Below are 21,815 nucleotides of genomic sequence, written 5' to 3'. Positions count from 1 at the left end.
TAAATAAAAATATAAGCAACGGAAGTATTGACATTTTGATAAGAGATACCCTGCCCACAATTGAGAGTGGTAATAAAAGCCACTGATCCAAAAGCTTCTTAATTTTATCTTTCATCCTGGTGTAATTTAATTCAAACAGCTGGTGGTAATGAGAGTTAATGTAAATTCCTAAATACCTAATCGGATCTTTATTGGCTGCTTGTGTTTTTAAGTCCGATGGGAGATAATTAAGATCAGTATTTAAAGCTAGTATTTCTGTTTTATTGGAGTTTATTTTATAACCACCAATTTGTTCAAATTCTCTAAATTCTTTTAAAACACTCTCAATATTTTCTTTATCGGGCGTCAGATATAAAATAATGTCGTCAGCAAATAATTTTATTTTGGACATTCGGAAGACCGGAGATCGAATAGCAGCATTATTTCTAATCTTGATTGCTAAAGGTTCAATAAAAAAGGTGAATAGCAACGGTGAAAGAGGGCAACCCTGCCTGGTCCCTCTATTAATTTTTATCGAGCCGACAGTTTTCATATTAATAAAAATCTGGGCCGAGGCGTCTTGATAAATGATACGTAGCATATTGACAATCCGGGCTGGAAATCCAAATTGTCCTAGGGTAAAAAACAGGGTGCTCCAGTTGACTAAGTCAAAAGCTTTTTCCGCGTCTACCATAACAATGCATGCTGGGGTTAAGTTGGTATTAAAATAGTCCAAAGCTTGAATTAGAAATTCGGTGTTGGCTGCCATGGATCTGCCGGATATGAAACCTGTCTGGTCGCTACTAATCACCTCTTGAGCCGCAAATGTAAAACGTTTGGCCCATATTTTCATTAAAATTTTATAGTCAGAATTTAAGAGACTTATGGGCCGATAGGAGTTGATATTTTCGGGGTTTTTGTCTTTCTTCACGAATGACACGATTATCGCCTCCTTAAATATTGCCGGTATGCGACCTCCCTCTTTAATGTTGTTAAATATTTGTTTCAGAGGGGTCAGCAATTCTTTTAAAAATAGTTTATAAAATTCGATGGGAAATCCATCTGGCCCGCATGCTTTTCCCCCGGCTGTTTCCTTTACAGAAGTTGATATTTCTATTATTTCAATCTCTGATTCTAGTTGGGAAACCCGACTCTCAGAAAGTTTAGGAAATGCGATGTTGGAAAAATAATTAAAAATCATATCGTCGCCTGTTGAATATTCCGTTGCGTAGATACTGTGGTAATGTGTAACAAAAATCTGAGAGATCCTTTCCCTGTCAACTTCATCACGACCAGTCTGAGGATCTTGTATCTTTAAAATGAATGCTGACTCCTGTTTTTTCCTAGTTGCATTTGCTAACAATTTACCTATTAACTGATTTTCTTCATAGGCTTTTTGCTGGTACATTTTGGAACTACAGATCTCTTCTAGGATGAAGAAATCCCGCAAGATAGTTTTTGCCTGTTCGAATTCGTTGGGACATTTCCGATCCCGGAGAATATGTTCTTTCTCGACTGCAGCCTGGAGTTGAGCTATTTTAAGTGATCTTGTTTTGGCCTGGGCTGCCGTAAAGGCAATAATCTGACCACGAGCAGCAGCTTTAAACCCACCCCAAACAGAGAACACATTAGCGGTGTTGGAATTTAGTTAAAAAAATTCCAAGATCCATTCCCTAAAATCCTTTACCCAGTCCTGGTTTTGGAGAAGAGTGCGGTCGAGCTGCCACCTCGGCCGCTCCCTTTTCCCGCCATCTATTGCGATCTTAAGTTCGATTTTAGCGTGGTCAGAAAAAGGATTGCACCCGCCGTCAATTTTTAAAATTTGAAGAGATCTGGATATAAGATAAAAATCGATTCGAGATGCAGTGGCAAAGCGATGTGAATAACAAGTAAATTTTGTGTCTTCCGGATTCCCAATTCGCCAAGGATCTACCAGTTGATATTCTTTTTTTAGGGCCTCCACCGCTCTTAGTGTATATGGTTTTAATTGTTTTTTATTTTTATTTGATGTGTCTTTCTTCAAGTTTTGTATGAAATTAAAATCACCTCCTAGTATGATCTGTCCCGGAATTCCCCTCAAAGACTCATGAATTTTAATCAAGCTTTCGGTCTCGTCAATAACAGGGCCGTAGTAATTGACAAGATTGAAAGATTTTCCCTGCAATTTAACCATTACCCATATCCATCTTCCCTGTATGTCTCTCTGAACTTGTAGGATTTCCCAGGGTATTTTTCTCGAAAGATAAATTGCAACTCCCCTCTGGGCCAACCCAGCTGATGCGAAGAAAGCGTGGGAGAAAAATCTGGGTAGAAAAAGTTTTGGAGAGTTTGATTTTAGGTGCGTCTCTTGAAAATATACTATTTGGGGGTCAGATGAAATTAACCATTTTATGAGAGCGCCATATTTTTGCTTATTTAACATTCCATTGGCATTGACTGACAAGATTTTACAATTGCTAAAATTCATTTAGATTTTTCGTTACAGATAAGCTTAAGTTTCTAATCATATAATTCCTATGTCGTTTACTCCTGCCCCTGCTCCTTTTCTTTTTTGCTCCGATTCCCCCCCTCCCTTACTCCCCTTAGAATGTGGATACCCCAACCACGCCAACCACATTTCACCCTTCCCTCCTTCAATCATGGGTGTCATGGTATTACACCCGGGTGACCCTTCTACCCCAGTGACCCCCCCCACCAGAACCACGAAATGTGCTTCCTCAGATTATTGACCTTGCGAGATCTCCTTTAATAAAGCCTGGGCCTCCTCCAGATCTGAAAAAATAAAAAATTTGCCCTTAACTAGCACTCTAAGTTTAGATTGCTGAGCTATAGAGGCTTGGGCTCCATGAGCTTTAAATAACTGGAGGAGTTTTACAAATTCTTTTCTTCCTCGAGCTGCTAAAGCAGTCATGTCTGCAAATATACGACATTTTGAGGTTGCGTTAATGGAGAACTGTCTCTGCTGAATAGCTTTCGTCAAGATTTTCTCCTTGATTCGATAGTCAGCAAAATTTAGCAGGATTGTTCGCGGCATAGTAGAGTTCGGAAAAGGATGTGGAGGAACCCGATGAGCCCTGGTGATTGTGAGGTCCCCCTCAAATTCAGGAAGCACGGTCTGCTTAATGAATGAATTTACCCATTGTAGCGTTTGTGAATTTTCGATGCCTTCCGGAACCCCCACTATTCTTAGATTTGATCTTCGTGAATGGCCCTCAATGTCCTCCAGTCTATTTTCCAAGAGTTTCCTCTTTTTTGTTGCTTCCTTTGCCTCACACAAGACCACATTGACTTGGTCCTCCAGCACTGAGATCCGAGCCTCTGCCTCCTGGAGTTTGGCAGGAAATCCAGACATTGCCTCCTCGATCTTCCCCAGGCGTGCATGTAGGGCCGCAATTTCCAGTTTCTGGGTCCTTTTGATTTCACGAACTTCATCTAAAATTAAATTCAGCATGTCCCTGACATCCAATTGATGGGTACTGGTAGTATAAGTGGACTGGTCTGTCTGATCAGGATAACTCTGCCTTTCAGCTGTATTAGTAGTTGTCCCCCCGGTAATGGCTTCTCGCGGGGGGTTAGGCAGGGTTGCGTTAAGTAATACTGACCCCTGCTCTAAAAGGTCAGCTTCTACCGGCGATACATTAGATTCAAGATTTTGATAGCTAGCCTGGCTAGCCTGGCTATGGTTTTGATCCTTTACACCTTCTGGGTTGACTCGATGGACAGTATCTTTATCGATTTGAGTTCTTTTTGCGTTAGAGGAACCTTGGACGGCTGGGAGAGGTACTGATTCAACTGGTCCGGATTTAGATAGATCTAGGATTGACTCTAACAAGGGCGATGGAGGGATAGTTTTTTTGAAAAATAATGGAAACTGTTTGCCCCATTCGAATTAATCCTTAGGCTACCTGGGACCATATTATCTGTATCAACCCCTGTCACCTCAGTTCCTGGGGATATAACAGGGGATCGTTCTTCTTCAGAGCTTTCCAGAGTGCTATCAAGCCCCTGAGTGTTAATATTAATTTCTCTGATTCCCTTGGAGGCTAGTCGTGTACTTTCTTTAGCCAAGGCTCGGCGAGTTTTAGTTTTAGACCGTGCTGCTGTATCGAGTTTTGTAGCCATGCCTCCTTGTTTCAGTGGTTTTCCCATATCTTGAACTCCCCTCTTTTATCTTTGACCTTTCCTCCCCTTTTCAGTAAAAGTCACTGGACTCCTTTACGCCGTAACGCTCTTTCCTCTTTTCACTGAACACCAGTCTCCACTACCTTCTAAGAACACAGCACAGGCAGCAACAGTGGCGGTGAAATTTCGGTCCGCCCAAAATAAATAACAAGCATTGTCATTTACAATGCCAATAGTTTAAACTCTCGCAAATGCGAGACCTATTGCGTTGCAAATGCTTGTTGTGTCTTGCCATTTGTTCTTTTTCCATCCCTTTGTTTTCGTACTTCTGTTTGGCTTCAAAATAGCAGTGAGCGGCATAACACTTTTAGTTCAAAATACCGTTAGTTTGAAACATTAATGCCATTATTTACCAAAGTTTTGTGTGGTCGCTGGTGCGACTTAAAACAAAATGTGTCAGTTTACTAACTATTTCAAGGGTCTCCATGTGCAGCTCTATTGAACTGCCTCGTATCAGCAAGCGCCCATGTGATATTTAGTTAATAGGTTTGCAAACAGTTAGAACAAAAATTTTACGTGTGTGTGTGTGTATGTTGCATTTAATTTGAACAAGTTTGTTTTTTAAACATTTTTTTTAAACTGCTTTCAATTGGCGGTAACTGCACCCTTGGCCTACACCATTTCTTGCCTTTACTTCAACTGGGCAAGTGTTTTATTCTAAATACAATCTCAGCCAATCCGAGTGCTAGAGCCAAACCATGCTAAGGGTGTGCTGTCAAATTGTATTTATATAACACAAACCAAGCTAGAGATTGAGACACATAAGGAGCCTGAGCATGATGGCTATTTATGTACTGCGCCAGTGCAAATGAGATCTTTGCGCTTCTTTTTGGCATCGTGAGTGCATACATTAACTTGAACAATCTCTAAGTTAATGCATGTTTTTCAGACAGCAGAGCTCGGAAACACAGGGCAGTAATTGCCTCTTTGTGTTTCTGAGGTCTGCGCTTAGAAAAACATGCATTAACATAGGGATATTCAGTGTTAATGTATGCGCTCAAGTCGCTAAAAAGATGCATACAGAGACCTGCTTCACAAGCGCAGTGCACAAAACACCATCATGATAAGGCCCCAAGAAAATATTAACACATTTTCTATTATATTACACTTCATGTTTACAATTGTTAATATTGAAAAATACGATTCGATGTGCGCTATAGTATATGTACCTATAACAATTAACTTGCATCTCTGTTGTCGAATCCACCCAATATGACCTCCCCATCAACCCAGGGTAAAAAATACATGGTCTGGCAAGCCCTGCTACCTAGGCCTGAAGCAACTGATTGACAGATCACAAGTGGGGTGACACGTAACCCTTAGACAAACGCGCAAACAGGAAAACCCAGATCAATCCCACAGATAGGCAGCGACACCACAATGGTCTTAGGAGATTGGCCCCAATCAAACACGTTTGGCTGGAGGGGCGCTCGTTCCCAAAACAGCAAAAAGTCAGATGCAACTCTAAGTTAGGAACATTCAGCCAATCAGAACCCAGCATGCTCACTACACACAGTGATCACAAACTCCCCACGACAGGCATCTGGTCATGTACCCAGTGGCCCTACATTGTGTCCAAGCATCAAATGACCAGATTTATGGCCCTGTGACTAGGCCCAGATTCAAAATCTGAAATGATGTACCAATTGCTTTATGACACTTTGTGAAATATATAAAATGTTTTTTGAGACAATCTTCAGACCCCGACTCTGTCGCCTGTTCTCCCGCCACTGCGTTTAATTAAACTAACTGTGCCTGTTTTTCCAAACGCCTCTTGTCTTTTATTTTTTCAAGGTAAATTTATATGAGAGCTATAAAATTATAAGCACACATGGATTAAATGATTTACTAAGATTTACAAGATATTTTGTGCAGAAGTCGGCGACTAGAAATCAAGTCCACAGGTCCCAGAGTCAACAAACTGGCGGCTAGACCACATTTCCTCCCTGATCCAGTACATAAACAGAACAAACACTGGAAAAGCCAATAAGTCATGCCTTTGAGACCTATTGGCTTTGCCAAAAGTTGTTACCAATTGTTGGACCTGGTCCTTTCTAAAGGGTCACCCTCAAACTTTTTGCCTTCCTCCTCCCATTTTTGCTGAATTTGATTTTGTTGGCTTTAGGATTCTAGGCACTTTACCACTGCTAGCTGGTGCTAAAATGCATATGCTCTGTACTCTAAACATGGTAACGTTGGTTGATCCACAATTGTCTTATTTAATTTACTTACAAGTCCCTAGTAAAGTGCACAATATATATGCCAAGGGCCTGTAAATTAAATGCTGCTACTGGGTCTTTAGCACTGATTGTGCCACCCACTCGATAGCCCTTTTAACATGGTTCAGGTCTGACATTGCAGAGCCTGTGTGTGCAGTTTTAAAACAGCCATTTTTACCTGGCAAGTTAACCATCATCATCAACATAACTTTTATTTTCAATCACAAAGATCTTATAAAGTACCTCTCCAAATATACATACAGACATAACAAATGTTAAAATAATTTAAAATAACACGATTGTCTTCCTAAAACATAGAAATAAAAGGGGCAATAGACAAAGGGACACAGCATCCTATTAAAAAACCCAAACATAAAATCCCATATATACATAACATGTATATAAAAAACAGTTCATTTCATTTGTAATAAAAACATAAAATCGATAAATACAATGGGCTAAATGTATTACATAGAGCACTTTGAGCATCTAGTCCACAAAATGTATCAAAGCCAAATAAAACAACTCTTCTAGTATCTGTGCTGAGTATTCTGAGCACTTCCAAATAATGATCAGAACCAATGAGCCTACATAGGGGAATGATCCACTTAAGCCTCAGATTTTCGTAATGAGGACAAAAGAATATATATATAGCAGTTGGACCAGTGATTCTGGGTTTTCTCTACATGCAGGACAAGGGGACAAGGTTAAGCCATTTGCTACAGAACACCTTGGTAGGAATGATCTTATATCTAAATTGGAGCAATAATTTCCATGCCAGTTGCGGATAATCACATCATTGGTGTATACAAAAAAGGGATAGTGTTTAAAGTCAATAAACTGCCGAGTAAGTGATCCAATAGAATTGGACACATTCCCCACCATACTAAATGTTCAATAGATGTCCTTGACCCTACCTTTCATGATAATGAGTGTTAACCTACTTGCCAGGACCAAAGCGTCTTTTTTATTACATGTAAGACACCCCTAAGGTTGGCCCGAGGTAGCCCCAGCGGCAGGGTGCAATGTGTGTAAAAGCAGGACATGTAATTTTAAGTTTTACATGTCCTTGTAGTGAAATACTCTTACATTTGTTTTTTACTACTGCAGATTAACATTGGGATTTTCTTAAACACCTTTAAAGTGCAATTTCCAATTGGAAGCAGATAGAAATTTGGAGTTTGGTGTTTCTTGACCCATAATTTAAAATCACAGGTTATGGTGAAGTAGGATTTTAAATTGTAAGACTGACAATGCCACTTTTGGAACGTTGGCATTTTCTTACTTTAACTATTCTGTGCCTCTGCCTGTCTCTGAATACACGTCTGGGTTGGGTGACAGCTGGGCTTTGTGCATTCTCTCAAGGCAGTCACACAAAGGGAGGTGGGTGTGACATTTGCATCCTGATGGCCCATCATCAGGCTGATGGGCCTTCCTGAGGTAGAATGGGAGGTAGGAGCTGACACTAGCACCTGAATGGGGCTCTGCCTCTCCCCACACAAAGAGCTGCAAACTCCCCTGCAGTGAGTCTGGAGCCAGGGCAGGAAAGGCGGGGACCTTGTGATCTTCAAAGGGCCCATTGATGTCTCCCCAATTCAAAGGCATGTTTGGTAATAAGTACTGGACCCCTGACACCACCAAATCAGAACTTTGCTGCAACCAATGCCATTCTGCCTGGAAGAAGATCTGCTGTACTGCAGGAGGTACTGTCACTTTGCTGCCTGCTTTGCTGCGTAGGCCTGCTGCCTGCTGATTGCTGTGCTATTGGAGGGACTGCCACTTTGCAGGGACACAAAATACTTCTTGCAACTCTGCTGGTGCTGCTGGACTCTGTCATATGTGAGACCTATCCTTGCCTGGGGTGTCTCCTCCAATCCTGGGCCTCAGAAGTGGGTTCTGAAGCTGCCTCTACAAAAATTGAGGGATCGTCAACAGTGCACCAATCGGAACCGATGCAGTGCCCTCCAATGCAGTCCAAGGACATCCCTGCTCAGCTCAACAACAATGCATTGACCTGACTGTGAGGTTAGACAGCGCAGTGCTGATCCTTCGACACCGTCTTTGAGGTTCAAAGACGACGCAGCACAGATCCTTCGGCACCTTCTGCGAGGCTCAACTCTGATGCATCTACCCGACTGTGTGGTAAAGACCGGCACATCGTTATCTCAACGTTGACGCTTTGCTCCATACCAGTTACTTTTTCAGCGGGCCCTGCGTGGGTTCTGTATCTGGCCTGCCCTCCATCGCGATAGGCCTGAACTTTGGATTTGCACCAGTCCCTTGCGACCTCAAGTAACCTTTGACCGCTAGTGACTTCTAAGCACTGTTTTTGCAGTTAATCTTTAAAAATTCACATCTCAAGTTCTACTTATTGGATTTTTGTCATTTTGGTGTTTTTTCACTCCGATAAATATTCTCTAGTTTACTAAACCGGTGTGGCTGTCTTTTTGTGGTGCTTTCACTGTGTTACTGTAATTAAAGCGTGCACAAAAACTTTACACATTGCCTCTTAAATTAAGCCTGACTGCTCTGTGTCACGCTACCAGAGGGTGAGTGCAGGTTAATTTTGGTTGTGTATTTGACTTACCCTGACTAGGATTGTGGCTTTTGCTTGGACAGGGTGTATACTCTGCCAACCAGAATCCTCAATTTCTAACACCCATGCTCTACAGTATTCTCAATGATGTGCAGCATGGCTAAAGGAAAAAATAAGCAGGCAATCAAACACAATGTAAAGAGGCAATGCTCCATGGGAGGAATAAAGACAAGATGACGGAAAAGCCATCAAACAAGAAGCAGGAATATAAGAGTGACAGTAAAGCCAACCAATGTTAGACAAGAGGTGACCTCCAACCCTTGTATGCTCTCACTAGGCCCATAATATACCTAGCGACAGACAGTGCATGCTCTGCCTAGTAGGCGGAACCTAAACAGCATTTGCAATCACACTTCCAGATAAGTCTTCCTGTTTACATGTGCAGGGCAGCCTGCCTTGCATGTAAGGTTTGGATGAGGGACTGACATTACTTATTTTCCCTGTTCTTAACATCATACAGGCACAGTTCACCCACTGATGTATGCAATATCATGTGGATAAGAATCAACACACAGGGTAGAAACTGGTCTTTTGTCTGATGTGTGTGTTTTTGCATAGTGTTGGACTTGGCCCTTTTTGGCAGGTTCACCCCTAAAATGTTTGCCTTTTTTTTCTCTGTGACCTGGTGTTGGTGGGTTTAGGCCTCTGGGCACTTTAGCACTGTGGACCAGTGTAAAGTGTGTGCGCTCTCTGTGTACGTTTGGTAAGGTTGGCCTGCCCTCCCATAGGAATGCATTGGGGATTGCCTGATCAGTGAGTGTCAGTGGTAATTCATGGTATGGGAGGAGCAGAGTGGTCGAGTTTAGTATGTATGAAATTGTGAGTATAAATGTTGCGCAATGGTGTGCGCAGATTTATTATGACTGGTTGAGAAATGCCACTTTTAGAAGTTGGCATTTCTGTGTGCTATGTGTCTGCCTGCCTGATGTGAATTGCATGTCTGGCTTGTGAGTGACAGGGGCTGAGGGGTGTGTTTGGCTCCAGGAGGGGCAGGGTGAGTCAGCGCTAGGCTGAATGGGACATCTGTAGTAGTGGGAGGGGTAATCTCCTGACTCTGAATAGGATGGTGCCTGCCCTAGTGAATGCTGGCTCTGCCCCCCTGTGGTGTGTCTGATGACGAGCCCCCACCTGACAAAGGGGAAGAGGAGCTTGGAAAACAAAGTGCTCCAAATCCCCCCTGAACCAGTTGCATCTGGCTCCCCCATGCCCTGCACTACAGACAAAGAGATTTTGTGGTATAAGTATAGGGGCTGTGACCCCATGAAGGTGTCCTGTTCCTGACTTGGGGGATTGCTGCTGCTGGAGCCCAAGAGGAACCGCCATGGGGGCTTATCTCCCTGCTGGAGGGCCCTGTGTGCTGGCCTCCCTGGGCCCAGCTATGCCCCTGAACCTAGCAGAACATTCTGCTTGGACTTCTGCTTTTTGAGGAAGGACTCATGCTTCTAGTGCCTTGTGAGCGCTGTATTTTCCTTAACCTGAAGAGGAGTGCGTGGGCTTTGCAGTGCTGAGCTGCCGCTCTTTTAGAGGGAATCCCGACATAGGGATTCCCCCGGTGATGATTAACTTGCGGGTGCCCACCCTGCGTCTTGAGTAATTTGGTGGGTGCCCACCCCGCTGACAAGTGGTTCGCGGGTGCCCACCCTACTGTGTGATTATTTTAAAAGACGGAAGCCTACCCCGTATTGCCGCCGCAGAGGAGATGCTGCCAAAAGGTATCGCCGGGCCGCTGCTAAATGCGACCCGGAAGTCAGGCAGGACAAGCTGACTGAGGGCGGGACTGCCGCGCAGAGCGGAAGTGAGGAGGAGGCCTGCCGGCCTGAGCGGGGCTCCTGTGAGATGTTGGGATCCCCGGTGCCGAGGGAAGGAGAGGAAGGCCAGCGGGAGCCCACCCCGCTTACCTAGAGGCTGTGGAACGCGGCCAGAGCAGGAGAGAAGGGAGCCTTGTGGGCTCCACTTCCACCCCCTCCTCATCTCAGAGGAAGGGAGGCTGGTTCGCCGTCCGGAACCTCGCAGCTCCACGTGAAGTCCCGGTCCCAGGAAGGGGGACCGGGCACAGAAAGAAGAGCCGGCGAGAGAGAAAGGAGACTTCCCCCCCAGCCGAGAGAGCCCGGTGAGTGGAGATGGCTGGGGGGAGGCGGGATCGAGGCACAAGTGCAGGTGCCTTTCTTCTGAGCGGCCCCACCTGACAGTGGGCTGATCCAACGAGGGGCATATTTATTGTTTGGGGGCCCAGAGGGGCCCGTGCTCTTCCCCAGTGCTGGGGCCAGTTTCCTCAGTGGCACCGCCGTAGCGGGCCACTGCAACGAGGGGGCATGTTTTGTTTAAAGAGCCCCAGAGAGGGGCTTCAGGAGGCACTTTGCTTTTGGGGGCCCCTTTACTTTGTTTATTCCCAGTTGCTCTGCGAGTGCGCAGTCGGCTGCAACGATTGGGCATATTTGTTTAGAGGGCACCCGGAGTGCCCATGCCTACAGAGAGTTTCACAGCTGCCCAGCAATTAGTGGGCAGCTGCAGCGTTTAGGCCTGCACCATTGCCCACTGTTGATGTTGCTGCATTGGCAGCCGAGCCCTGACATTTTGGACAGAGGGCATTGGGACCCCTGTGAGAGGCCAGTTGGCCTGGGGTCCGTTTTGGTGAAGGGTAGGGCGCAAGGCGCTACAAGGATGGCGTAATGTGTTTATGTATGATCTGATTATTGCCAAATGTGATTCCTGCACCATGAGTGTGGCATAATGTGTTTATGCTAATGCCTAATGTCATGCTTACCTACTTTTTGATGGTTCTGACCGTGGCATGATTGGCCTGGTCCTGTATATAATCCCCTGTGAATATTGCCCGTGCCAGTTGGCACAGTGTAAAGGTGTGATTGTTTCTAATGTGTTTATGCTAATACAAAGGCTATTTTTGATATAAGCTTGTGTGGAGTTTCTTTTGTAGTGTGCCTAGTGTGTTGCTGCTGCGTGTGTGTGTTGCGCAAATGCTTTACACATTGCCTCTGCGATAAGCCTGACTGCTCGTGCCAAGTTACCAAGGGGGTAAGCAGGGGTTATCTTTAGCGTGTAACTCCCTTGCCCTGACTAGAGTGGTGGTTTCTGCCTGGCTTTGGCGCGAGCCTTAGCCATCCAGAAATCCCATTTCTAACACATAGCATTAATGCAGTGATCTGAAACTCTGCATAAGAGAACCAGTCCAGGGTTACGCTGTTAGTAGAAGAGTGTAACTAGGACAGGTCTGTTGAAATTAATTTACATTACATTTGTGTTTTGGCATATTTATGTTACGTAGTGCCAAATTTCATTGCACATGTTTATCAGCCAGAGGTAGTGAAATTGAAATTAAAAAAAAAAAATTGTCACATGCCAATGCCGAAATTAGAAGTCAAGTCACTAGAGTTAGTATCTTAGCCACTGAACTGTATGAAAGAATGAATGGCAACAAGTTCTCAGGAGAGACCAAATAAAGCAGCATTAAAATGGAGGGGAGTGCACTTTTTTGTACAGGTTGGACCAACCACAAGAAAGGCTCTATTCTAGACAAAACATTAGCAACGAGGAGGACACCAGGCTATACAAGTGAATATTTCTATTCTGGGAAAGTCTTTAACAGGCATGCATTCTTCTCTGGACAAGGTCCTAATGGTGGAGAGTTGCTTTCTGGACAAGATATTGACAGTGAGTAGAAGTCTTCAAAGTGAGGAATTATTTTCTGGACACGGCTTCAACAATTATTTTTTTCTGATCATGGCTTTGCGGCTGATGAGTTCTTTTCTGGGCAGAGTTTTAACAATGCAATGTGTTTTTCTGGATAAGAATTGAACAACAAGAAGTTATTTTCTAGGCAGGACTTTAAGAGTGAATAGTTATTTTCTGAACAAGTCTACAACCGTGGTAATTATTTTCTGGGTAAAGCTTTAATGGTCTTTCTGGGCTAATACAAAAAGCTTTGGTTCTGTTTTTATCAAGGTGGCTCCTTCTGTTGAAACTCCACAGTACTTTCTAAGGCCCTCCCTGAAGTCAGGTGAGTGGAGTGCAATGTTAGGCTGAGTGATTTTCCTCGCCTACACAACTAAAGAGCAGAGATCCGAAAGTCTAAGGAGCTTATTTACTAAGATTTTGTGTGGGCTCTAGTATGGCGCAAAAAATAGCATTTATATACTAACCATTATAAAACCCAGCAGGTGCAGAGCAAAATTGTGCAGCACCAAGCAAAGGCAAGAGGTCTTAGTAAATCTGGACTTAAGGGTATTGTATATTTGGTTTCACAAAACTTTCATACAAATCACAACACATAAACGATTAAAATCAACGACAAAAGAAGTCTAAAACTTCATGCAATAATAAGAAACACAAAAGGGGCTATTTAATGATATGTTGCAAGGGTGCTTGCGTGGCATAAAGTGGTGCAAATTAGTGTATCTATGCCATTAAAAAGGTCCACAGAAGCAGCTCTATCTAAATAGTGCAGCACCACACACGCGCCCACAGTACCCTTTGTTATTCTAGGACGAAATGCTTTAAAATTTAAATTCATATTTAATTAAAAGTCATTTCATTAAAGTATCTTGAGCAAATATGGACCAAAGATTATTAAAATGTCATAGGAAAAAAGCTTCAATACTTTCCTGTCAAAAACTTGATCAACTTCTAAGATTCTCCTGGAAACGATTTTAATGAATTTGGGGTCTGGTCTGTTTGATCTATTGAGGAACCCTTTTGAAAGTGTTTGCTGGTTAATACTAATAAAAATGCTAGAGAGTTGCACCTTTTGTTAAAGCTGTTTCAGACGTTTAATAACCCGCAGCTCATGTTTATTTAAGATGAGTTGCCTCTGTGAGTTTTATTTTACTATGGATTTTTTTGTATTTTTTTGGAGTGCAAATTCTAAGATTGTTTTCCAAGCTTTGTGTTGTCTTTTCAAGCAGGAAGGTTTGCCAGATCGCTCCTTGATGGTAGGACCACATGTTTGCAGTCCGGGGCTTTCAGTTAACAAAGCAATGCATTCTGGAACTTGTCTTTTTAACTGAGCCAATAGCACTTAGTGCTGATATTGTCATCCCCCCCGCCTAGCAATAATAGTTGCGCTGCGCAAAATAAAAAGTCTACACAAGTTTTTGTTGGAAAAAAGTTTGCTACAGGTTTATTACATACAAGACGTATGCCAACTTGGTGGGCTAACTTACGGGCGATCCAAGGGCAGGCAGCGGTGACTAACCTGAGCTGCCCTGCCCGCCTGATGAGCCAAACTGCACCATGGCCAACCCAATCGGTGCTCCCATTTATGTGGGGGTTAGCCCCCTTACATACCATGGACCCCTAGTCCATCACTTTTACTCATGCCTTTTTAGGGCGGTGTGTATGCAGGCAAGCCCCCATTTGCTCAGGCTTACAACCGCCCGAAGGGCAAGCAGGGTGCCGTCAACCAGTGTCCTGCCCTAAAGACTCCTGGGATTGTGGCATAATGCACCCCTATTGTGCTCCTGAAAGGGTACCCCTCGTACCAATCAGCCTCCGGATCGCCCTGTAACTCTGCCTGCAACACAAATGTATACATTAATACGTTCAATTTGTTAGCCAGCCCTCCCGCCGGCATGCAGGGTAAGCGGATGGGAGGGTGACAGTATGTCCAGCGGGGGACAAAGAGGGTGGCTAGTGGGTGGGGGCAGGTAAAAGTACCTGTCACGAGCTGCTACACACCGGAAATGACGCCGCAGAGGGGCCGGACATAGGAGGGACTCCCAGAGTAGGGGATCCCTACAACAGTGCATGGGGAGGTGCCTAATACGCACTAAGGGGGCGGCCCTCTTACAGTGCCCACTGTATGTGCGCAGGCAGCCGCATAGTGCCGATATCGGCAAACCCCCGCCTAGCAATAATAGTTGCACTGCGCAAAATAAACAGTCCACACAAGTTTTTGTTGGAAAAACAGTTTGCTGCAGGTTTATTACATACAAGGAGTATGCCAACTTGGTGGGTTAACTTACGGGCGATCCAAGGGCAGGCAGCGGTGACTAACCACGCCGAGACACTTATGGGTATTTGCGTGCTTTACAAGTTGTTTAAATAAATAAATCTAAGCTGCCCTGCCCACCTGATGAGCCAAACTGCACCGTGGCCAACTCAATCAGTGCTACCATTTATGTGGGGGTTAGCCCCGTTACATACCATGGACCCCTAGTCCATCACTTTTACTCATGCCTTTTTAGGGGCGGAGCCTATCTAGGAAAGCCCCCGGTTGCTCAGGCTTACAACCGCCAGAGGGCCTAGCGGGGCGCCGTCATTTTCCACCAGGGTCCTGCCCTGGGCTGGAACCGAGGTGTCCTGCCAGCATAGCCCATTCTAGTAACCCTAAAGCAATTTTCTGCGATCATGATACATTCTAATTTCTAAATTTGTAACCTGTATATACCAGGATGTTTTCCGAACAAATAAAAATAATTCACTTATTTTCTTTCTACAGCAACTTCCAACGGTTCTTCAGTCAGCCAAGCAGATAGAAAGTTTGCCGATTCACTGAAAGACAATTCATCCCTTGACCGCAAAGGGAAACAAAATGGCGTCATCTGCGTGGAAGACTAAATTTCACTCAACAGGAAGTTGTCCCTCAAGGCAGCCATTTTCATATTTAAAGTGTTCTTCGAAGGTTATGTAAATGAACTTCTCGTTAGAAAGGATTTTCTTTCCTTGTACATGTTTTGCACTTTCTTATTGAAGACTTGAACAGCTTGTATTGGTAACCCATACATGAGTTCTGAGGGGTTTTAAAATGGCAGTATTTATGTTTGTTTTTATCCATGTGCAGACTATCAAAATGAACGCAAATTGTATCTTGCCCAGAAAACCTGTCCCAACTGGTAGAATCAGCACTTAGTTCCTCTTTCGCTAAAATATCTGTTTTTTTGTCCATGTTTGTGTTTAAATAATTGCATGTGCACTTTAGGGCCTCAAAAAATGTCCGAACAATTGACTCCTGTATTGATAGGTATGGCTGAGCTGACAACTCAGACGAAATCAAGGAATCTGGCAGGACAAAAAATTACTTTTTTTTGTTCTAATTTTTCAGACTAGAATATGTACGGCCAGCGAGGTTCCAATGCAAAGACATTTCCTGAATCTAAAAAAGTTCAACTTTGTTCTGCTTAGCAGAACGTTTGGGAAGCTAAAACCACATGTAACAAGATCAGTGTGTTAGATTTATGAAACAAATTTAATTGGTAAATTCCAAGTTGTTGAAAATGTTTTCATCAAAAACGAAGACCACGGTTTGAATACTGGGTCTGGTATGAAAAAAAAAATCAAAAAGTTGTAGCAGTACGTAAAATATTAAGAAGGAAAGATTCATTAACTGAAAAAACGAAATCGAAAAAGCATATGAGAATATTCAAAAATGGATTCTGGTACTTTGTTGTATGTGACTATTGCATCATGTAAACAATGGGAGTGACCAGACAGAGAAACGAAAATGAAGTACAAAGCAAAGGAGAAAAAGGTAAAAGGGAGAGAGGTCGGGAGAAGTAGGAGGTTGAATAGAATGGGGTGAAAAATAAAAAAAATATATAAAAGAAAGGGGGCTGTGTAGAGGGATAAAGGGGTAAATTCGATGTGGCAAATGTAGGGTAATTCGGGATGTGGCAAGTGAGATGCTGCAAAGTTTATAATTGATCAATATAATTAATCATAATACTGTGAGACCTAAATGTTTCTTGGGGAGGCCAAACACAAAACAAGAGAGGAAAGCCACCAAATCAAGAGTAGACAACTGAAGTACACAACAAATCCACCCAGGCATGAGCAAGGCACTGTCCCAAAGCCCCATCTACGCATATTGGAAAGAGCACGTCTGGTCAACAGACAGGTAAAGATGTCTGTGTCAGAGACCTAAAAAGTGAAGGAATACAAGCTTTATTTGAAGAGACGGGTTCTTTCCGTTTTCATTCACTGTGGTTCGAGGAGAGCTGAGCACAGAAAGTCAATGGTCAATTAAGTTTGCATTGATTAAATTGTAGTATGGCCATCTCAGTCGTCCACCTTTAAGAGGTACAGCATTTAGAAACAACAGAAGTGCGATATAAAGCCCTGTAAAAACACATTATTGTTAGGAAAAAATAGATCAAAAGGCATAATTAAGGAAAACTGTTTCAAATTTTGCCTCTTGCAGCAACGTAATGTATGAACAGAGGGAGCCATCAAATGTGAATAGGTAAACACATATATAGGTGATAATGCCTAAATAAAACTTGTTAAACCGTGCTATTTGGGACCTGCAATAACGTATTAAGCCTACATTTCACTGTTTGTCATAGTATACATAATAACGTGCAATTATCCCATTGACCAATTGAAACCAGTATAGCATAAAGACACATTTTGCGTTTTAGGCAGGACCCCAGCTTTGCTGAGACCGGGGCTTGAATCCTGTAAAATAAATGGCAATTGACCATTTGCATAATCAAAATATGTAGCTAGCCACCTCGACAGAGGAGTTATTTATTGCTACTTGCAACCAATATGGGCAGCTTAGGAACCCTTGGGATGTATCCAGTAGGGCTATTGCAGCCAGATAAGTAATGTTATGGTGAGGTCATGTGTATGGCCACACCTTGTGCACCATTAACTTTGAAAGTTCGGTCTCCTTTGTAATTGTCACTGCGAGCATAGAGAGGAGTGTACCACACAAAGAGGAGTGGTTCACCCACCTCTCTGTTTCGGTGTGTCCCACACCCATGCTTGAGAAAGCACTGAAGACTCCCATAACTGTGGGTTCTGAAACCAGCCACTGCTGCTCTGTCAGTATATTTGCACGGGCACATTGGTCTCCCTTCGAAAGAGAAACAGGGCGACTGCCCCTTGTGATAGGGTACCATGGAGGTCTGCTAAATTTGCATAAGTGCCTAGATGGTGCCCATTCAAGGTATCTCCCAAGGCCTTTTTACCCGTTAATATGGTTTAGTATTATGCAGCACTGGAAAGCACGCTCCATATCTGCACGGAGCCACGTTGCCATGCAAACGAGAGTACTGCCCCCTTGATTGTGCACCTGCGAGGTTCTCGGCTGTTTATTCCAATCATCTATACAGGGCTTTAAGTGGGATGAAAAAACTGGGGAGGTCTATCAAAGGGGCGTAGCCAATTTAATTAAGGGCGTGGCTTACAAACACGTAAGCTAAAAATTCGGCTTAGCATAGTGTGCCACCTGACTTTTTTGCTGTTTCTGTCATTGCATCCAGATATATGGTACAAGTAACATCATACCTATAACAAGTCAGGACTATTGGCTTTGTCAATGGATGTTACTTGCATAAGATAAATAAGCAGCAACTATGGCTTGTGTATAGTATTGAAAAAGCTTCCACTTAAAGCCCTGGTGACACCACGACAATGATGCTGCTCCTGAGTTTCAAAAAGAGAAAATGACTCTCTTTAAGGAATTCCCATCCCATCCAACGCTCACCTGGCATGACGTCATACCGTAACTTCTCCACTAGTGAGAAGTGAGCAGTGTGAGCACGCGCACATCGATGTGCCTGCTGTCACTGCAGTCCAGAAAAAAACGGACCGCCTATGCCAGGGCACAAAACAGAGCCCGACAGAGACCCGTTTCGAAACTTTCGAGGCCTCCTTTAAAAAACTGCCGGTGCTCAGCACCGGGGAGACCCGACCCACTTAAAGCCCTGCATCTATCTATTTTTCTCATCTCATTACACGGCGCTTCATCTCTCTACAGAGCTCTTTCACTGTCTGCAGCGAGTGGTATTTGGGTCAGCCCCTTGCTCATGATTGGACGGCTTCCCTGTATTTTTTTTTTGCGGTGGTTTCTGACTTGATGAGTTGTACCCTTCCACGGATGCCACTGCTGATGTAAGGGAACTATTTTGTATTTAGCTTTTACCGCGCCATGGAAGTGCATCAATTTTGTGATCTTTTTAAATTATTCATTATATTTGCAGAACTCCACTGTGACTTGCTGTTTCTAAATTGTGGATTATTGGGGATGTTATCCCACATTAATTCAATTCAAATCCTTCAGAGAATGGAGACTGTAGATTGTGAGGATTTATTCTAATGAAATTTAGGGAAGATCACCGAACAGTTCCTTAGGCGTACTACCTTGACTTTTCTTCTAATGTATCATTATTTTTTTTTTAGTTAACCTTCTCTCGAAACCACAAATTACTATTCAGCCTTCATTGGTATCTGCAGCCCTTCCTTAGGTTTTCATCCACTCGAGGAAACCTGCTGGCACATTTTAAATACCAAAACATATTCTCACACCATTTCGATCTGTTCTCAAACCACAAAACCCTTCACGGTTTGAAACTCAACCTGAAATCCTTCCTCCATGAAACAGTCACTCTGCTCTTATTTTGTACTATCCCTGGAAGATAGGATATACCTCCAATCCAACAAAATAAATAAAAAATGCTGCACCCGAAGCTCATATATTTTTCCAAACATACATTTTTAAAATTTAATCCAGAAAATCTTTATCAATGACCCGGATTTGGTAGATGGAATTCTTCTTTTTCATCTTCATTTTTGCCTTAAGCATATGCTGGATGGACTTGATTAGTTCTTTGTTAAAAAATAAGCTGTACAGATATTATCCAACAATCCTGCAAGTGGTTGTTCATAATGCACATCCATGATGTGCAACTCAATTTCTTGGACCGTGTCTAGAAAAACGAGGACAGCTATTGTCAGTGGATGGACTCTTGCCAAGCTCAGCATGTATTCTACCACGAAATTTCACCTGAAACATTGTAAGAGGAATTATGCCAGAGACTATAGGCACTGAGATAAAAAGCAAAAGCCTCCCTGCAAGAAAATGGAGAAGTATTGATTACAATCAGTAGATTGTGTTTTTCTTATCCAAAAGGACATTTTGCTATGCTGTTTTTTCAGACAGGAAGTGGAAAAATGCTCGTTCAAACTTGCAAAGATGGCGTTCAGGATTACAGTCTAATTGAAGAACCTACCTTCCCTTTGGAAGATGGTAGCAGAGAATAACGTTAAGAATGCTGCAGTAGTCACAAGGAACAACGGAAGCCTCCATTTTGAAAATAGGGCGACAAACATTGTTGTGGAGTAAAATATTAATAACCAAATATAAATCACCCACAAATGTGGATGAAGCTCATAACAGTTTGTGGGTTTGGTATTACAAATGAAGTAGAAACGCCTAGGGTCACTGGTTCACCCGGACATTTCACCTGCACAATGTAGGCAAAATATCAGAATGGAAAAAACACGCAAAAAAAGCAGTGCAGAAACGTGAGATATCTGCCTGGAAGAAGCAATGCCTATAGTACTGTTTACTTCCGGGTGTGGAAATTCCTACATGGTATTCTCACAACAACAGTAATAAACCCTTTAGTATTTATTTTATGGGAATAACCTCACACACACTTCTACTTCTACTTCCGTGGAGGAGTGTGGCTCAATGGTTAGAGCGGCAGACCCTGAAGCAGAGTTCTGGCCAGGGACCAGGGTTTGATTCCCGCCTCGGCGGGGCTCGGGCTCAATTTCCTCGGACCTGTCTATTCTCGCCTCGGTGCCTATTCTAATCACGGCCCCACGCTGCAACTCTGGGCAATAGCTTGCTTAGCCTCCACACCGGCCCCAACAGCGCTAAGGATGCCTGGCTTCACCCTGGGGGTGCCCAGGAGTGGACACTTCACAGGGAAAGCCAGGAGGGGTTCCACAGTGGTATGAGTATCAGCGCCAGGAAACCGCAAAGGCGACACCGCAAGGTGGCCGTCTGGTGACAGTGCGCTCTATAAGTACCTTGACATTTACATTTGACATTTTACATCTACTCGGTGGAATTTTCATAAACCATACTTACACCTTTAAACACCACAGGACACAAATATTGAATGCTTCTTTCTTTCAGTGGGTGTAAATTTTTGTAGTGGAGACAGAGTAAGTTGCTTACTCATGTGATTGAAACATAACACGATCTAGAGCAATGACAATAAACTATAAATTCAACAGGGCTTAATCTATGTTTCTCAAACCGAAAGAGTCAGCCGGATCTTACTAGTATATGACCACAAAAGGTACCCCAAAGTTTTTGGCACCTAAATTCAGGTTCATCAAATGTCTCTATGACGATGAAGCACATATGTATTGGAACATAGTGTGCATCTATTGGTTTTACTTTCTGTATGGCTCCATGGTACCAGTTTTGGGTTCAGCACGTCCTTAGCCCTGCCATTTTAACAGAGTTACAAACTACATATACATTTATTTACTGGCACATCCTTCTTTCAAAATAATTCTGTAAGGAAAATCAAAACTGGAATACATCTTTGGTTAATCTTATAGAAAGAGGGTTCCCATAAGCTTTGGTTGTCGCTGATTTCTTAAATAATTGCAAGAGATATCCCAGTTTTGCTAGACTCACAGATTATTAATATGCGTTTAATATCCTTATGTACTCCTCTGCAGCAAAGGGTTATACATGGATCTGAGTTTACTGTGGCACAAAAGAAAAGAAATTGACCAGAAAGAAGCATCCCACATATTGTATTTCTTCATATATGTATTTATCTGTTTGTCATGTGTATGTATATATTTATTTTGGGTAGCACGACTTGGAATGATCCATAGTTTCAAGCTCAACTTCATAAAGGAGGAATCACAAGCCAACTCTCCAACCTTTCCCTGTATTTTACTACACAAAGAAAAAATTTGGAAACCCTATTTGAATGCAAGTATAGTCTAATGGCCTCATCTGGATAAAATGATGGAATGGAATGCAAACGTTGGTTTTGTTATAGAAATCAGAATTTCTGATATCTGCATATATATTCCTGCATGATTAGACATCAAGCAACACACAG

At 43.1% G+C, this 21,815-nt stretch overlaps 1 protein-coding gene across 1 annotated transcript in view; it reads left to right on the top strand.

Moving 5' to 3' along the window:
* CHD5 (chromodomain helicase DNA binding protein 5) overlaps positions 1 to 16,501 on the top strand; it is a 568,616-nt gene extending 552,115 nt beyond the window's left edge. Inside the window, exon 40 of the mRNA XM_085624078.1 lies at positions 15,431 to 16,501. Coding sequence (XP_085480204.1) covers positions 15,431 to 15,549 — 119 coding nt within the window. The 3' untranslated portion in view covers positions 15,550 to 16,501. The remainder of the gene's footprint in view (positions 1 to 15,430) is intronic.
* Positions 16,502 to 21,815: the final 5,314 nt, after the last annotated feature.

The sequence above is a fragment of the Triturus cristatus genome, chromosome 1_2 (assembly GCF_964204655.1).
Source record: "Triturus cristatus chromosome 1_2, aTriCri1.1, whole genome shotgun sequence".
Lineage (NCBI taxonomy): Eukaryota > Metazoa > Chordata > Amphibia > Caudata > Salamandridae > Triturus > Triturus cristatus.
This window is presented reverse-complemented; position numbering and strand designations above follow the sequence as displayed.